Here is a 16,960-nt window from a genome sequence, read left to right as displayed (position 1 = left end):
GTATATGTTAGGCGCTCTTTAACTTCTTTGTCCTGGCCTCCTAACTCTGCTCATTCCGGTTCCCACTCGGTCCTCCAGCGATTGGCCGAGCGGACACCACCTCGGAGCTGCACAGTGGGACCGAGATTTTGGAAATGGCAAGGGTGGGATTGGAGGGAGTCGGGTGATTGGCAGCAGGCGCGGCTGCCCGATTGGCTCCCTTTCCGGCCCCGGCCCAGCGGGCATTCGCCCCCGCGCTCGCGGCCGCCTTCGCTTTAGCTTCGCGCCCCCTCCTCCCCCGGAGCCCCACGTCCCCGCCTCCCCGGGGATGCCCAAGTTGCACTTGCAGAAAGTTTGCGGCCGGCCTGCGCGCGCAGCGCCCCGCGTTCCCAGGACGCGCCTGGCGGAGAGCGTGCGCCGGCACGCGGCCGAAGGACGCCGGGCGGCTCTGGGCTGGGGGAGCCCCGCCCCGGGGAGCCCCAAACTTCAAAAGCCTTCTCTCACTGCACACCGCGTCCCTTCCAGCATCCAAACACTTTCTTACCTCCTCCCTTGGAAGAGCGCCGGGCTGCTCTCTGGGGGAGTAGGGGGTGAACTGATGTATGGCCTCCATCGTGCTCGTGGACAGCATGGTGGAAACTTCTTATTTGGCAAGGACACTCAATCTGTTGAGCGCTCGCGGAGGGCGCACAGACAGTAGACGGAATGAGAATATTAAAATCTTATTGGTTGCAGAACACCAGGTGAAGTCAAAATACATCTTTCCCCAAAGGAACCGTCTTACCTCGACTTTTTAGCTCATGGAATCCTTTTCAACATGGTTCAAAGGAGTCAGCTCGAAGTGTAATCTCACTGCTCATCGGTTCTAGATCTGCCACTTCCAATTAGATCTAAGGAGGGGGAGGGGCATCGGGCAATGATTCTAACTTTTGCTTCTCAGAGGTACACTCACTGGCAGGGCAGGACAGACAGCATCTGTCCAGGGGGAAGCGGCTAAATAAACCATATCTTTTAAACAGAAATTCGCCTTCCGGTGCAGAATGCAGTCACATGGTTGCCTCAGTTTCTCCGAAAGGACCACAAGTTAGATTGAAGCCAATAAAATAATTATTTTAAAAGCAAGCAGTATCTTTGCACTTTATGTGCCAATAACCGGTTACCATTTTTCTAAAAAGTTCATCTAGCAGGAGAGATGCTTTCCTTGAAAATCATAAAAACTGGCTTTCAAAAAAAGGAAGCCTCACCCCCTTTCAAGCGATTTGCTATCAAATCTTTCTGAAGTGAGAAATAGGTCTTTGCATCACTTGGGAGGGGGCAGTGAAATGTGACTTCCCTCACACTTAAGGGTTCTTATTGCCCTAAAGTGTCATTCAGCTTTTAAAAAGAAAACATCTTAAAATTTTGCCATATGCCATGGTGCTCAAAAATTAAAGTCAGGTTTAAAAATTTTTTTTGCTGCCCTACATAAAATTATTTTTTAAAAAAGAAATCATGACTAAAATTCTGCCCCCCCCCCCGCCGCCCCGTTTGGGATACGGTAAAACATGTTACCCGCTTAATTCGTTTGCTGTCCAAGTTAAAAAAATTAAAAAAAAAAAGGCTCCATAAAGCCATCATCTGTGAGATCATCCTGAGAAGTGGGAAGAATTATTTTGAAAAGAGCTGATTCCATAGCCGCATTTACACTGGTGTGAACAATGTTTAACAGGGAATTTCCCTTTGAGCCTTGAGAATGTCATTACTCTTATAAAACTGACAAACCAACAAAGAAAATAGTACAATCAGATTTCAAATGGGTATTTTCTTTAAGCTTCAGTGAAGCTCAAATAAGGTGAAATAAGCAAGGCTTGAGTGCAAACACAACGAAAAACAATTTAATAAACAACAGAGGCAAAATCTATGTCTGTATTTGGAGAGGAAGAAGTCTTTCACAAGGTTCTTTTCCAAGACTTAAAAAGTCTCAAGCCACCCAGGCAAGGTGAAGGAAGGGCTGTGTCATCTCTATGAATGGTTTATGAAGAAAGTATCATATTTGGAATTGTCACCACTGTTTTCACTTCCTCGCAGAACCTTGCACATGAGGCTCCTCTATTTGAATTTTTTAGCAATAATCATCAACAAGTCCATAATGGCAGCTTGGCGTGCAATCCTGCAGGTTATAAATAAAAACAAAGCAAGAAGAATGAATAAAGAAAGAAGAAAATAAGCCCAACCTAGCCTTTAATATAGACTGTTGAGCATTTTTATTGTGCAATAAAATGGGTACCTCCACCTCTTTCAAAATAGCTTTTCCTCAAAATTATAACTGCTTTGTTTTATTGAATTGCTGAAATTTAATGGTTTAATGGGTGAAGGCATGAAGGAGAGGCTATAAAAATGTGAATAATGGTGCAGCAGAGCCTTGCCGGAGTCTGGAACCCGCCTCCTTGTACAACTCTTGTTAAACACAGCGTGATATGTATCTGTCATCGATTTAATATGTCTTAATTCAAATATAGCTCCCTGATCAATTTCTTTTCATGGGAAGCTTTAAAAAAGAAAATCTTCCCTAGGAAATGATAGAGGTTTGGATAGCAATGAAAAAGAGAGATACTTGCCAAATGTGTTTAATGAATATTTGCAAATTTATGACCAAACTCAGACCCTAAAAAAGATAATTGACTCAGGTAAATCGACTTGAGATGCTAATTCTTAAAAGAAAGAACTGGAAGCAAAATTTCAATCAACACCAATAAGGCGCCAATAAACCGCCTGCCAATTAAACCTGAGAATAGGCCTGGCTAGATGATCATCAGGAAGGCTCGCAGTGGATTTCCGGATTGCCTTTCTTTATAAAAGAGCTTTTTATTTTGTAGAGGCGCTTTTTGTTATTATGATGACCCGCCTGACCCCAGGTGCTCTGGTTCTTTTTCAAGCCATTTTGGGAGCCAAATCAAAACCCCTTCACATCCCGAGTTTCTAAGGGCCCAATAACTGTGTCACACTTCCTAAGTAAACACCAACAATTTCCAGGGCGTTGAAAAAAAATAAATACTAGTGTGGGTTTTTTTTTTTTTTTTTAAGCAGGAGGGTGTAGAAGTCGTTATGCCACATTTCGGCGGTGGTGCTGGTCTCCAGGGCAGAGCCTCCAAACCCTTGCTCCTCTCTGCGCGTTTTCTGCGGAGGTGCTGGTGTGGGGCCAGTAACGTGGCGATCCATGGAGATGCCCTTTCTGGGGTCAACAGGTGCTCCTAGGGGAACGTCGATTTCCAGACTTCTCTGCTGCACCCGGAACCCCAACCGGTTCCCGGCCCCAAACCAAGGCGCGAAGAGGGTGGAAAGACGCCGTCAACGCCGAGCCGGCCCGAACCCGGCGGCCACGCCGCACTCCGCTGCGCGGAGGCGGCCGAACCTGGTCTCTGGGTGCCCTGGCGGGCGCTCACGGCTCCCCGCAGCTCCGAGGGCCGGGGGGCGGGGTGGGACTGCGGCTCCCCGGTGCCCTCCGTTCGCCCCTGGACTCAGCCAAGTCTCCTCGCGATGGGTGTGAGCAATTAATAAACTCTATGGGAAGTGAATTGGACATTTCCTGGCTTTTGAGCCTTTGTCTGATTGTTTCGGCAGGCGGGGTTGGGGGGGTGGGGAGCAGGGGGTACGCCGGGGACAGGGAGGTGGACAAGAAAGAAACTGGGGGACCCACTGAGCTGGCCTTTATTGCCTTTGCAATTGCTTTATGGCTCGCCCGACCCGCGTGGTTTCCGCAAGTGCGGCCTCCTTGCAGAAGGGCTGGGTGCCCAGAGGTTTGGAGCACCTTGCGCCATCCGGACTGCGCCAGAGGCAGGTTCAAGGGCGGAGAGGGTGCTCGGAGCCCCTCGAGGGGTCAGAGGACTTTTGTAGCCTGGCCCAAGGGCTCCCCAGTGGGTGCTGAACTGGGAGGAGAAGAGGGTATTAGCAGACAGTGGAAAGGGGGGAGACCTCCCAAAAGCTGGGGCCAGGGGAGCACAGGGACTTGCAACACTGATTTCAGTTGAGCTCTGTCGTGGCCGGAAGTGATGAAGACTTCGGATTCAAGGGCTTTTCCCCAATCAAGCTCTCCAGGCCACTAGGCAGTGAGGTACCCGGCCCCTTGCCCTGCCCGCACTCGGCGGGTACCAGTTGTCCAGCCCCCAGTCCTCACCACTTAAGACCTGACTTGGTGGGACCTGCGACCCGGCCCTGGGGCCTTGGGTGCCAGGAAGCAACGCTCAGGTCTCAGTTCTAAGAGTTTCTCCGAGGGTTCCCTCCGGTTCCCGCCCTTCTGAGCCGCAGCTGAATCCTCAGACTCCTCGGACATGTGTGAGGCAGAGAGTAACCAAATACGTGCATCTTGATAGTTTTTGATCCCTGTCCCATGAACACGGCCTTCATGAGGATTCAAAACCAAACCAAAAACCCCAGAGGCCTGGGGTGTGAGGCCATCACTGCAACCTTGGGGTTTCTTTATTCGTTTGTTTTGGATACTCAAGAACTGGACTCATCCCATTTACACCTGACCTTAGTACTTAAAAGCCTTGAAAAATTCTGCCTCTCTTCACTTCCCCACTTCTAAAAAAATCAGTAAGATTGACCTGTCATCAAATATTATCAATTTGGTTATCATTTGTTATCCTCAGGGGTGAGCGTTGTTGAATGGCCTTTGACCCACATTCAACCATTAAGATTGGTAATTTCTTGCAAAATCCCTAATTGTCATCTTTTAAAATATGTTTAGAAGGTCCAAACAGTAAGCAGAAACCCCCTTACGTGTTCACAGCTCGTATAATCACCCAATACTTCTTTATGTTGGCTCCAAGATGTATTTCTCCTCCCTCTTCGTGCTTTACTGTTTAGAATGTTTTTGGATGGGGAATAAAGGAGAACCAGAAGTTCTTTTATTTCTAATCTCAGATTTTGTGAGTAGTTTCCCCTCATTCCATACCCCTTCCAATATCTATACTTCAATATTTGAAGAAGCTGTTGAGATAAATCAAATAGTGACACGTTGACGGATTTACTTGTGTAAGCAATATGGTTGACATATGGCATTGTTATTTATGAATGACAGCATAAATTGTATTACAAAGTCTACTGCAATAACACTGCAGTTTATTGGAAAGCTGCTCGCCTGTCACCGGTATTCAGCCTCCCTGGCTGTAGTTTGCCTGGGAGCCCAAAGGATAACTGCCCTTAAAATAATTAAACACATTGATGTAAGCCATTGCCTTCTGTTTTGGAGGGTTGGTTTTGTTTTCATTTTACAGCAGTAGAAACTCTTCCATCAGGAAAGAAGACAAAGTAAAGACAGTCCTCTCATTTTGCAAAAGCACAACGCCTGTCACCCAGAAATGTTGGCTTCTGTTTTTGTTTTTTTTTTTCTGAGTCCCTAATGACAAATACACAAACATTTGCATCTCTATCACTAAACTGCTGGTAAACATATATTTTATAGAGAGACTTTTTATAAGCCCGGTTACAGAACAGTAAATTTTAACTGTAGAAAGTTCTTTTAGCAGGCTAGAGAGGGCCTTATCCCCTGATACTCCCCGCTTCCACTAAATCTCCCCCTTCTTAAAAATAGTATTTAAAAGTTACAACATTGGCTGAGATTTTCACAATTTCCCCTTCTTTTACATTACAGATTTCCCCTTCTTTTACATTACACTTCTGTAAACCTCGGACAAAGCTCTTTTGTTCTAGGTGGGTTTTACAGGGGAGGGGGGTCCCCCACCACACATGTGGTCCTTCATGGGTCAGGGGTCGCCCAGCCCAGGAGTGACTGAGAGGCTGAATCAAAGGTGACCTGCAACTTAATATCCTGTTGATGATCTTGTTGAATTTATGAGTGTCTGTGATACAGAGGACAGTGCTGAGATCTTGTGAAATCCCCCCCGCCCTTGTTTTGGACCAGTGTATATGGACAGTCGATTCCACATTTTTTCTTCCATCTCTTCCTCCATTTCCATCTTTTCCTTAAGAGGAAAATTAGAAGGTTGAGTGGTAAGTTCACCCAATGTTTCTGCTTTCCAATATAAAGATCCCTTTTGTTTTCTTGTTTTTGGCGTTTCTTGGCCAACAAGATACACCTGAGCATGTGAGTACCCTGTGTGTGCCTCCGCATTGTTTTTAGGCATATGTACACAAAATACTCAGCATACTACAAAAGAAGCCAGTCACCCGATTACAGAGGCCCACAAACCCACAAACCGCAAGGAGGTGTTCCGTGAATGAGTGCCCGTGTGTTTGATGGAATTTACTGGTGTTCTTGTGTTTTGTTTTTTTGAAGACAATCCGAATTCTCTACTACACTGCCATTCTCTCCACTTGTGGGGGAAAGGGTCGCCAACCCTGGGACCATCCATATACAGCGAAGCCTGGAGTCTCGCTGGCCTAACCCTGCGCTGGCCCCAGGACATCTGAAAGGCTCAATTTTGGAAAACTTACAAAGAGAGCAAACGTTTGCCCGATGGAGATGGTTGGGGGTCCCTGGGCTCTGACACCAACACGGCGGGCCCTTCTAGAAACCTGTTGAAAAACAATTTCACTCGCAGGGCGCGGAAGTCGGCTGGCTTTTTTCCGTTCGGCCAAGGACCTCAAATGTACTTCTGAGGCAATGACTCTGAAAGCCTTTGCAGGTTTTTTTTTTTTTTTTCTTTTTTCTCTCTGTCCCTTGCTTTCTTGATCTCCCTCTCTCTTTCCCCTTTTCTTCCCTTAAAAACAAAACAAAACAAAAAAACTGTGTCTTGAAGCTAAGGGGTTTTGCGGTTTGTGGAGAAATAAAGCACTTCTAAGAGGAGACGGCGACGTGACTTTGAACTTGGCTCAGCTCCTGCGTGTCCTGCAGAGAGGGAGAGAGAGGTGAACTGGAGCCGGGAACGAAGAGCCAGGAGCGCCCAGGCCGCGGGGTCCCAGGCGGGGATCAACCGTCCGTCCCACCGCCCGGCCCCGGGATCCTGAGCCCGCGAGCGCCCAGCAGCTTCGGCCCGAAACGGGCGCTGCTAAGGGGGAATCCAAGCGAAAGGAGAGAACCCGGCGGGGAGGCGGGGGCAGAGGAGGGCGGCGGGGGCGAGCTCGTGGTAAGGAAGGAAAACTTGGAGAAGTCTGATGGTTTGGAAGAAGGAAGAAGAGTGAGGTTTGCGGACGTGCAGGATTGTTATTCTCACCACCATTATTTCTAAGAAAATATTTTCTTTGGGAAATACTTTCGGGGTAAGCTTTGCCAATTCTTCTCCCCTCTCCCACCCCCCATACAAATTGATGAACACAAGAAACAAGTGTGAAAGGCTGTGCATTGGGCAGATTCACTGTAGCAGGGCAGCCTTTCTGCCTGGCGTATTTCTGTCTCTCTCTCGCTGGTCCCTCTCTGCCTCGAGGGGCAGTTTGGCATTTGCCTTCCCCTCCCCACTGACAGAGAGAGAGGTGTGCGCAGAGGAGGAACATTTCCTTCTTTCGGAGGAAAGAAGCCTCAGCTTCCGAGCAAAATCCGGGCTTTCAGACAAGATGCCCGGGCCTCCCTCCTCCTTGCCCCCAGCCCCGAAGCAGGGGCAGGGAAAGCGGGCAGCAGGAGGGCACAGGGCCCCTTGTGCGCTGAGCTGCGGTCAGCTCGGACCTTTAGGGACCCGCTCAAGCCGGGAGAGGCTGCGTTGTGCAAGCGCAAGGGCCCGGTTCTGCCCCCGATCGCCTGCTGGAGTTCTCTTCCCGCGTTGTTTTTTTTTTTTGGTGGCTTTAATTTCAACTTGAAATTTTGAAATGCGTGTTGATTATTTTCTCTTCCTTGAATTTTATTTCAACTCCCAGAGATTTTTTTTTAAGCAGTTCTCTCTGCTAGCTAGGCGAAGAAAGGCGCTGGCCTCAGGCCTTCCATTCGCACCTCCGCAGCCTCCGGGGCCCGTCGCTCCCTCTCCGGTTACCTCCAGAGCGCAAGCTTTCGGCCTCGGGACGGGAAACGTCCTTAGCGGCCAACTGGGGACCGGGGACCCAGAGAGCAGCCTCGGGCCCCCATCTCCTAGAGCGGAGGGCGTCGGGGGTAGGGGTTGTCACTTCTGGAGAAGGATTGATAAGTATCTTCTAGGTTTGAGCCCTACCGGTCTGGAGATCTCTTCCGGAGACTCTGTTGAGCCTGACCCTCGGCCGAACTCCAGCCTGAGCCTGGCTTGGCCGGGCGCCTCCGGCGTCCCCACACCTCCCACCCTACAGTGGCAGAAGTTGGGCTTCTGGGCACCCACCCCGAGGGTGACACTGTCTTTAAATCGCTTCCAAACAACCCCCTCCCTCGCGGGGGCCGCTGCCCAGTGTTTACAGCCGTAATCAGAGCGGGACGCGAGCGGCGGGAGAAGTGGAGCCCGCCGAGCGCCGGGTGGGGGCCGCGGCCGGGGAGGGGGCGGCGTCTGGTGAGTGTCCAGAAGGGTGGGAGGGAAGGGCACGTCTGTTTTTCTCTACCTACCCCCCACCCATCCTGCACCTGTGTGTTCACTACCCCAGGACAAGTCAACAAAAGTGTGTGTTGGGGAGGTGGGCGCGGACCAGAAGCGAGCAAACACGTCCGGAGATCTGCCCCTGGGCCGCGCGCTCCCACGGCCTCCCGGCGCACAGAATCTCCCACCTCGCGGGCCCGGTCGCTAGCCGCGTTCTCGAGCAACCAGGGGTGCTCGCTTTCGGTCCCCGGAGAAACGGTGGCCTCTACGGAAGGGCGTGGGCAAAAACCAAGGGCACTGTGACCCCACCCCAGCCCCGCTCCCCGCGGCCCAGGCCCACACTCGGCCAGCCGGTGGGCTCCGGGGAGCGCCTCAGACCGCAGGACGAGGAGCCTTAGCGCCCAGGCGCACGGGGCCGCGGAGCGAGAGGCCGGCCGACCCTGAGGGCTGCCACCATGCGCCCCGGCTGGGGCCGCGGGGAGCTGCTGCGGCGCCGGGGCGGAGGGGGCGGGCCGGCCTCGGGGCGGGGGCGCTGGATTGACGGCGCGGCAGCGGCCAATGGCGGCGCCGGGCGGGCGGGAGGGCGGGGCGAGAGCCGCCGCTAAAGGGGCGGTGTGAGCAGGAGGCCCGGCCGGGAGCGCGAGGGAGGGAGGCCGGGGCGGGAGACTCGGGGGCGAGGGGGAGGGGAGAGGAAAAGGAGGAGACAAAAAAAAAATAATAATAAAAGGCTGCGGCTTTGGCGGCGCCCCATGAAATAAACAGAGGCGGAGGCGGTGGCGACCGGAGCCCACCGCAGCCCAAAGCGGGGGCACGCACTTCGCCCTCCGCTTGGGCACTCGCTCCGAACTCCGCTCGGTCCTGGCGGGTGCGGCTGCCCCTCCGGGCCCGGGATCCCCGGGCCGAAAGGCGAGAGAGAGGGAGGGAGCGAGCTGGAGGACACTTTTTTTTTTTGTATTGTTGTTATTGTTTTTGAGTCCAGCCTCCCCCTCCTCCCCTCCTTCGCCTTCTCCCCTCCCACAGCCCCCCTACTCCCCCGCCTCCTCCTCCCGCACAACTTAAAGAAAGACGGAGCGGCTCGGCAGCCTCCTTCATCTGGGGGAACCCGGGGCCGCTAGCAAGTTTACTACGCGAGGCGCAGCCAATGCCAAGCGCGGAGGACGCGGAGGGCTAAACACCGCGGCCGCCGAGCCAAACAATACCCGCCGCGCGCGGGGTGGCGCGGGCAGGGCCGCGGGGGAGGGAGCGGCCGAGAGAGCGCGCCGCGGAGAGGGCGCCCGGCCTCAGTCCGCCGCCCCCAGCACCCCCGCCGCGGCCAGGTGGAGCCGCGGGCTCCGCCGGGCTGGGCCGCCGAAGCGCCGAGGGCTCCGCTGTCCTCGCCTCGCCCGCCTGCCCGTGCCGCGCGCGGCCGGCGCGCTCGGGCACCTCGGCCCCGCCGCGGCGGTGATCGCATTCTGCAGGCGCCGCTTGGCGCTGCCGGGCCCCGGGGCCGCGGGGCGGGCGGGCGAGCGAGCGAGTGCGTGCGCGCACGAGTGCGCGCAAGGGTGGGGGCCGCGGCGCGGCGCTCGCCCCCCGCCGACCCCCCTCTCCGCTCGGTTCCCCACGCCTCCCTCCCGCTCCCTCCTCCCGCCCGCCCTCCCCTGCCCTGCTCGCCCGCCCCCGCCGCAGCTCCTTTAATACACTTTGGTTCTCCGCCTGGCTTTGGACTCTTCTCCACCACCTCCTCCTCCTCCCGCGCCTACTCCTCCTCCTCCGCCGCCGCCGCCTCCTCCTCTTCCTCTCCGCGCCTTCGCTCCGCGCCCGGCCGCCCGAGGCACATCCAGGCGGCGGCGGAGGCGGCGGGCGCAGGAGCGCCGCTCGCGGGACTGAAGCCGCCGCCGCCACCGCCGCCGCCGCCGCCGCCGCCTGCGCTCGGAGCCGGGCGGCCGCTGGACGCAGCCCCGCGAGCGGGGCGGGAGTGGGAGCCGAGGAAGCGCGGGGTTCGCCGGGGCCGGCTGGGCGGGTGGGCGCGCTGGCCATGCTCCTGGACGCGGGGCCGCAGTTCCCGGCCATCGGGGTGGGCAGCTTCGCGCGCCACCATCACCATTCGGCTGCGGCGGCGGCCGCCGCGGCCGCGGAGATGCAAGACCGCGAACTGAGCCTGGCGGCGGCGCAGAACGGCTTCGTGGACTCAGCGGCTGCTCACATGGGCGCCTTCAAGCTCAACCCAGGGGCGCACGAGTTGTCCCCGGGCCAGAGCTCGGCGTTCACGTCGCAGGGCCCCGGCGCTTATCCCGGCTCTGCAGCGGCCGCCGCGGCGGCCGCCGCTCTCGGGCCGCACGCCGCGCATGTCGGCTCCTACTCCGGGCCGCCCTTCAACTCCACCCGGGACTTCCTGTTCCGCAGCCGCGGTTTTGGCGACTCAGCGCCCGGCGGAGGGCAGCACGGGCTGTTCGGGCCGGGGGCCGGCGGCCTGCACCACGCGCACTCGGACGCGCAGGGCCACCTCCTCTTCCCCGGCCTCCCAGAGCAGCACGGCCCGCACGGCTCGCAGAATGTTCTCAACGGGCAGATGCGCCTCGGGCTGCCCGGCGAGGTGTTCGGGCGCTCGGAGCAGTACCGCCAGGTGGCCAGCCCGCGGACCGACCCGTACTCGGCGGCGCAGCTTCACAACCAGTACGGCCCCATGAATATGAACATGGGGATGAACATGGCAGCGGCCGCGGCCCACCATCACCACCACCACCACCACCCTGGTGCCTTTTTCCGCTACATGCGGCAGCAGTGCATCAAGCAAGAGCTCATCTGCAAGTGGATCGACCCCGAGCAGCTGAGCAACCCGAAGAAGAGCTGCAACAAAACTTTCAGCACCATGCACGAGCTGGTGACCCACGTCTCGGTGGAGCACGTCGGCGGCCCGGAGCAGAGCAACCACGTCTGCTTCTGGGAGGAGTGTCCGCGCGAGGGCAAGCCTTTCAAGGCCAAATACAAACTGGTCAACCACATCCGCGTGCACACCGGCGAGAAGCCTTTCCCCTGCCCCTTCCCGGGCTGCGGCAAGGTCTTCGCGCGCTCTGAGAACCTCAAGATCCACAAAAGGACCCACACAGGTAACCGCGCAGGTCGGGTCGGGGTCGGGGTCGGGGCGGAGAATGGAGAGAGGCGGTGGTTAGCTGGCTGGGAGAAACGCGCCGACCGCCAGCCCCTGCCCTGGAACGGGAGATGTTTTCGTGTGTGCGAGAGAGAGCCAGCGGCTTGTTATTGTTGGCGAATGAAAGAATATTATTATTGGGCTGGGTTTTTTCCATGTGCGGAAATTGAGTTTTAAATGATCGAGGTAACATCAAATGCATGCTTCGGGTGATGCAACTGCTTCGTTGGCTCAGCTTCGGTGAATAATTTCCGTTCTAAACAGAACGTAGAAAATAAAAGTACCCTCCAACTCGGTGCCTGGGAATCGAGCCTAGAGAGGATTTTGCCAGTTTGTGTGAATGTGCTTTTCTGCTCCGGGTGTTCGTCTGCGTTTTGAGTGGCTTGTGTGTTTTTCCACTTTTTTTTTTTTTTTTGATTTTATTACGGGCCCAAACGTTCTTACCCGGACGGTTTCCCATTAAAAAATGAGCCTGATGTGAGCCGAAGCTGTAAAGCGTTTCTCGTTTTTAAAGTGTTTTTAAAGCCCATCTCGAAATGGGTCGTGGAGCTTTACGGTGGGTTCGCAGCAGTCTGAAATTCTCTTAAGGAGCACCAGAGGGTTTGCGATTCCAAACTCGGACCGACAGCCGGGTCAACGAGAGCCCGGGGCGGCGCGGCCCCGCGGGGCAATCGCGTGAGAAGAGAGCGCCGAGAAAGAACGCGCCTCTCGCCTCATAGATTATTCATCTATGACCAGGTCCCAGCCAAAATCGTGCCAGACGATTTCCTAAAAGAAAGCCAAATGTTTTAGCAACTTCCCCCGTCAATATTTACTCCGAAGTGGGGGTGCGCCAGCGGCCTATTGTTCTCTTCCGGGAAGGGAGGCAGCCGAGGTGCGAGACAAGCTTTTAACAAGGTTTAAAATTTGAGAAATTTATTTGCATGAAATGCTCGCTTTCGAGTCCTGCGTCTGAGCGGATGTCTTTAAGAAACAATTTAGGTGCTAATGGAATTTAACGTTAAATGGTCTCCTCTCCAAGTGGAACAATGTTGGAATTCTCACACCTCTAAATGACTCCAAGCATTTGGAATTTTGGCAACAGAATGCGGGGACCGCCAGAAAATTCAAACTGGGAGATTCTGAAAGCCTTGGCTTATCCCCCACCCCCACGGCCCAGCCTGCGCCTCTCTGCAATCTCTCTCAAGTGCTGCCTTATCTCTTATTTATCTCTTCCCCTCAACTTGTCTTCAAAAGGCTTGGAGTGCAACCGAGAATTACTGGTTAAAACAATTTGCAGAATTTTGGATGAAAAAAAAAAAAATTGCTGGCTCAGTCGCTATCCATAGTACGGTCCCCAAACAACACACAGTATCTCCAAATGTAATTGCCTACTGGCCTCAGAGAGAAGCCGACAGCAGCCTGTGTGATTCTGATAATGCCCCAAATATTTTGTCATAATAACAGCTTCTCCATGGCGAGACCAACTTGTTAGAAGCCGCCAGTCCAAGAAGCCCTGTAAGGCAGTCAAGCAGGACTGGGGTTGGTGGGTGGGGTGGGGGCTACCCCAACTTGGTCAGAGATGTGAGGAAAGGCGAGTCAGCCTGGAAGAAAAGTAAAATAGGAAATAAAAGTGCGGCGGTCAGGTGGGAAGGCGCAAGGGAGCCCCAGGCCCTTGTCGCCCCTTTTTTCTCTTCCCGGAGGCCTGGTCCCCTTCCAGGCCGAGGGGTTGGGTGGGAGGTAAGGGTTCCCGGGGGCGCGAGGGGTGGTGGTGGGGGTCTCCGGGCGCGCCGGCAGCCAGCGCGCGTGTTCGTGTCCACAGGGGAGAAGCCCTTCCAGTGTGAGTTCGAGGGCTGTGACCGGCGCTTCGCCAACAGCAGCGACAGGAAGAAGCACATGCACGTGCACACCTCGGATAAGCCCTATCTGTGCAAGATGTGCGACAAGTCGTACACGCACCCCAGCTCTCTGCGGAAACACATGAAGGTACCGCCGGGCAGGCGCGAGGAGGGCGAGGCGGCCAGGCTCGCCGCCGGCCCGGGGGTGGTAGGGGGAAGCCGAGGGTCCCGGCCGGGCCCCCGGGGGATGGGTGGGGGGCACTTCTGGTGGCGGGAAAGGCCCGGCCCCACAGCAGCTGCACTCACACCCAGTCCCCTTTGGTCTCCCCTCCCGGCTTTTGTCTTGCAGGTCCATGAGTCCTCCCCGCAGGGCTCCGAGTCGTCCCCGGCCGCCAGCTCCGGCTACGAGTCGTCCACGCCCCCGGGGCTGGTGTCGCCCAGCGCCGAGCCCCAGAGCAGTTCCACCCTCTCCCCGGCGGCGGCGGCGGCTGCAGCGGCGGCGGCGGCGGCGGCGGCCGTGTCCGCGGTGCACCGGGGCGGAGGCGCGGGCGGCGGCTCCGGTGGAGGCGGCGGGGGCGGCGGCGGGGCGGGCGGGGGCGGCGGCGGCGGCGGCTCCGGAGGGGGCAGCGGGACGGCCGGGGGCCACGGCGGCCTCTCCTCCAACTTCAATGAATGGTACGTGTGAGAGGCCGGGGCGGGGCTGCCTCGGCCCCTCTCCCGGTAACAGCGCCGAGAGCACCCCGGTGATCGTTGTTAAAATTCCCAATCTGATTTTTATGGTGATGAAAATGATTTTACCAGCAGAAGGATTTTTAAAAGTTTTTTTTTTTTTTTTTTATAATCTAGGCATGAAAAGCAACGATATCCCCTCTGGAATCTTTAAAGCTAAAAATATAAAATAAATAAAAAATTTAAAAATCATTTAAAAAAACCATAAAAATATTGAACCAAACCTCCCATTTGCCTCCCTCCACGCCCCCTTCCCTCCCCACACCTTTCCCAGTCCTCTGACAAACTGTGTACATAGCGGACTCCTTTCTTCTCTGAGGTGGTTTTAATGGCTTCTTGGTGTATAGAAGTTTGTCCATTTGTAATTCTCCGGGATTTTGTTCCTCCTGCTTCTCTTCCCTTCCCTTCCCCAAGTGATGGGCTTTTTTCTTTTTCTCTTTTTAGTTTCCCCGGTTTCTTTTTAAGTAATGTGGAAGAAAATGGTTTCTTTTGTATTGTGGTATTGAATATTGTGTTCCTTTTTATGAGGCAACTTGATTGTAAACTTCATGCAACTATAGACTGGAAAAAAAAAAAAAAAAGCCGTGCCAAAGTCTCCCTTCTGTTTCTTCAACACGCAGATCCACAGCACTCTCATCCACATCACCACCACCAATGCTTGTGAATGTATTTTTCTGTTAGCTGGGTTTACATGTGATGTTTTAGTGCTTTTGCGAGTTCAATTTGTTAGTTCCTGTATGAAAGATTGTGGGGAGGGGGGGGAAGTAAACGTCGTGCCGTTAGCTTTTTCCATACAAACACCCTTCCTTCTGTAAATACCCGTTACCATATTTATCCATTTGTAATTAAATTATGGTATTAACTTGCTACAGAGGAAACAATATTTATAAAGAATGTTTCTTAACTATAAATATGTACAATTGTGGGCATAAACTGTTTCAGATTTTTTATTTGAAGGTTTTAAGTGGTTTGATCATTTCTTGTGATATGTTTTGAGAGTAATGCATACAGAAATATAATAAAATGTGTTGAAACTGCATGAACATACTTTTTTTTTTTTTCTATCAAAGTTACTCAAGGAAATGGGTCGGAGGCAGCGGAGGGCTGATAGGGGTCTGGGTCAGCTGCCTGATTGAATGGGAGGCACCACCTCAAATTCAGGGGAGAAGGTGTATGGCTAGAAACTGGGCCAAACTGCCCCTCTGGCAGAAAGTCTCAAAATTATTTTGTATGTCCTTTGTTTCTTTTGCTGAGAGTGAATTACATTTTTGGAAAGCCCCTGCAAGGACCGGCGGGCAGGAACCTTCAGAGCTTCTAATGGCTCCATTATCTGAGGTGGTGCCTTTCTTTCGGCTGTTTGGACTGGACTGAAGAGCACTAACCATTTCCTTATTCTTTGTTTTCTCTCTTCCCTGCCCCCTTTCCTCTCCCTCCCTCTGAAAAGCGGAGGTACAGTTATTTTTAATTGCACTTTTAAAACTGAGCAGAATCCTTTTGTTTTTGAACTTCGTTCAATGATGATTATACTTTAAGGGCCCCTTTCTACTAAAAGTTTTTTTTTTTTTCCCTTCCTTGAAATTTTAAACAGCTTGCTCAAGGCATCCTGCTTATCTGCCCAGCTACTGCTCACCCATAAGTGCGATGTTCAAAGGAGGACGGTGACAAATAGACTACACTTTGATTTAGGAAAACCACCAACCATCCAGCCCCAATAAAAGAGAACCTCTTCAAGAATCCTGTGAAATCAAATAGAATAAGCTGCAGAGATAGAAACGGCCAGGTGGAAGTGAGGCAACAGGATGGACCACCAGCTTTTCTCTAAGGTTTGCAGCCTCACTCCCTCCCCTGCAAGAGTTTCACAAGAGTTTTCAAACAAGATGCTCTAAGGGAGAAGGCAAAAATAACATTCAGAGTCAAAGGGTAGGAGTGGGGTCATTTCTTTTTGAAATCCCTGAGGCTTCAGAACATTTCCATCTTCCTGGGGATCCGTGTTGCTCAGAGAGGCCGCAGGCCCGGAGTCACCACCCAGTGGTGAAAAGGTTTGGTTGTCAGGGGGGTGACACCCCCAGAGGATCGCCCAGCGGCGCGCAGGGCTCTGCTGACTGAAACTGATGGTGCCCTGCAGGTCGCTGTGGCCGCCGGGGCTCCTCTCCGGCTCTGGCCCTGGGCTGAGCTGCAGGGACAGGCAGGGGAGACTGAAGGACCGCTTGGGGAGAAGGGCAACTCTGAGCTCCCAGAGGCCATGCTACCTTTGCAATGGAGAAGGAAAGATGGTAGCCTGGGGGCTGTGTGTGTGTGTGTGTGTCTGGGAGGGTGACAGTGGCCACCGGGCTAGCCCTCCCCAGTGGCCCAGTGAACTGCCTACGTGCCAGCTCCTGAAGAAAACCCCCTATTAAAATGAAATTTATAACCCCTAATAATATTAAGGAAAATTATTAAAATAATTGGCATATGTTACTGATCCTTGGGAGATTTCATTGAACACATTGTAAGCTGTGAGTTTTTCAATGCCCCCATGCCTGGGGGAGGGGGCGCACAAATCGGATTAAATATTCATCATAACTTCTGTAAGAATGAGATGGTCGATTTTAGATGTTTTAATGTTTTTTGGTGCGAATTATTGGCTTTGAGACACCTCCCATACCTAAGGAGAAGGTTGATGGGTATAGTGCTTTTTTTTTTTTAAAGTATCAACTCCAGGCCTTGGATTTTTCCCTTTGGGGAAAGAAGGAAGGCGGGAGAAGAGGACAGTCTCCCAGGCTTGCATTGGCCGGATGGCTTTGCAGAGCTGAAGTCGGAGAGTTACTCAGGGCCTTTTAGGTCTGGGGGTGTTGATGCTGGTTGTCAGCAGGAAATAAAACTGGGAAGGGGCCTGGCCCTGAGGAGGACCACAGCCCGGGAGT

The 16,960-nt window shown here is 53.8% G+C and overlaps 1 protein-coding gene across 2 annotated transcripts; it reads left to right on the top strand.

Annotated features, from left to right (window-relative positions):
- Positions 1 to 10,398: 10,398 nt before the first annotated feature.
- Positions 10,399 to 14,182, top strand: ZIC2 (Zic family zinc finger 2). Of its 2 annotated transcripts, XM_088842842.1 has the most exons (4): positions 10,399 to 11,470; positions 13,313 to 13,476; positions 13,678 to 13,829; positions 13,968 to 14,182. In XM_088842842.1, the coding sequence occupies exons 1-4, from the start codon at positions 10,399 to 10,401 to the stop codon at positions 14,011 to 14,013; spliced, it is 1,434 nt and encodes a 477-aa protein (XP_088698968.1). In that variant the 3' UTR covers positions 14,014 to 14,182. The 2 variants fall into 2 exon arrangements, with proteins under 2 accessions (XP_088698968.1, XP_055282832.2); XM_055426857.2 differs by having other exon boundaries at positions 13,678 to 14,182.
- The last annotated feature ends 2,778 nt before the right edge of the window (positions 14,183 to 16,960 follow it).

This window comes from Moschus berezovskii, chromosome 13 (genome assembly GCF_049115385.1).
Source record: "Moschus berezovskii isolate FMDL1 chromosome 13, NW_MosBer_1.0, whole genome shotgun sequence".
NCBI classification, from domain to species: Eukaryota; Metazoa; Chordata; class Mammalia; order Artiodactyla; family Moschidae; genus Moschus; species Moschus berezovskii.
The sequence above is the reverse complement of the archived record's forward strand: the minus strand, read 5'-3'. Positions and strand labels throughout refer to the sequence as shown.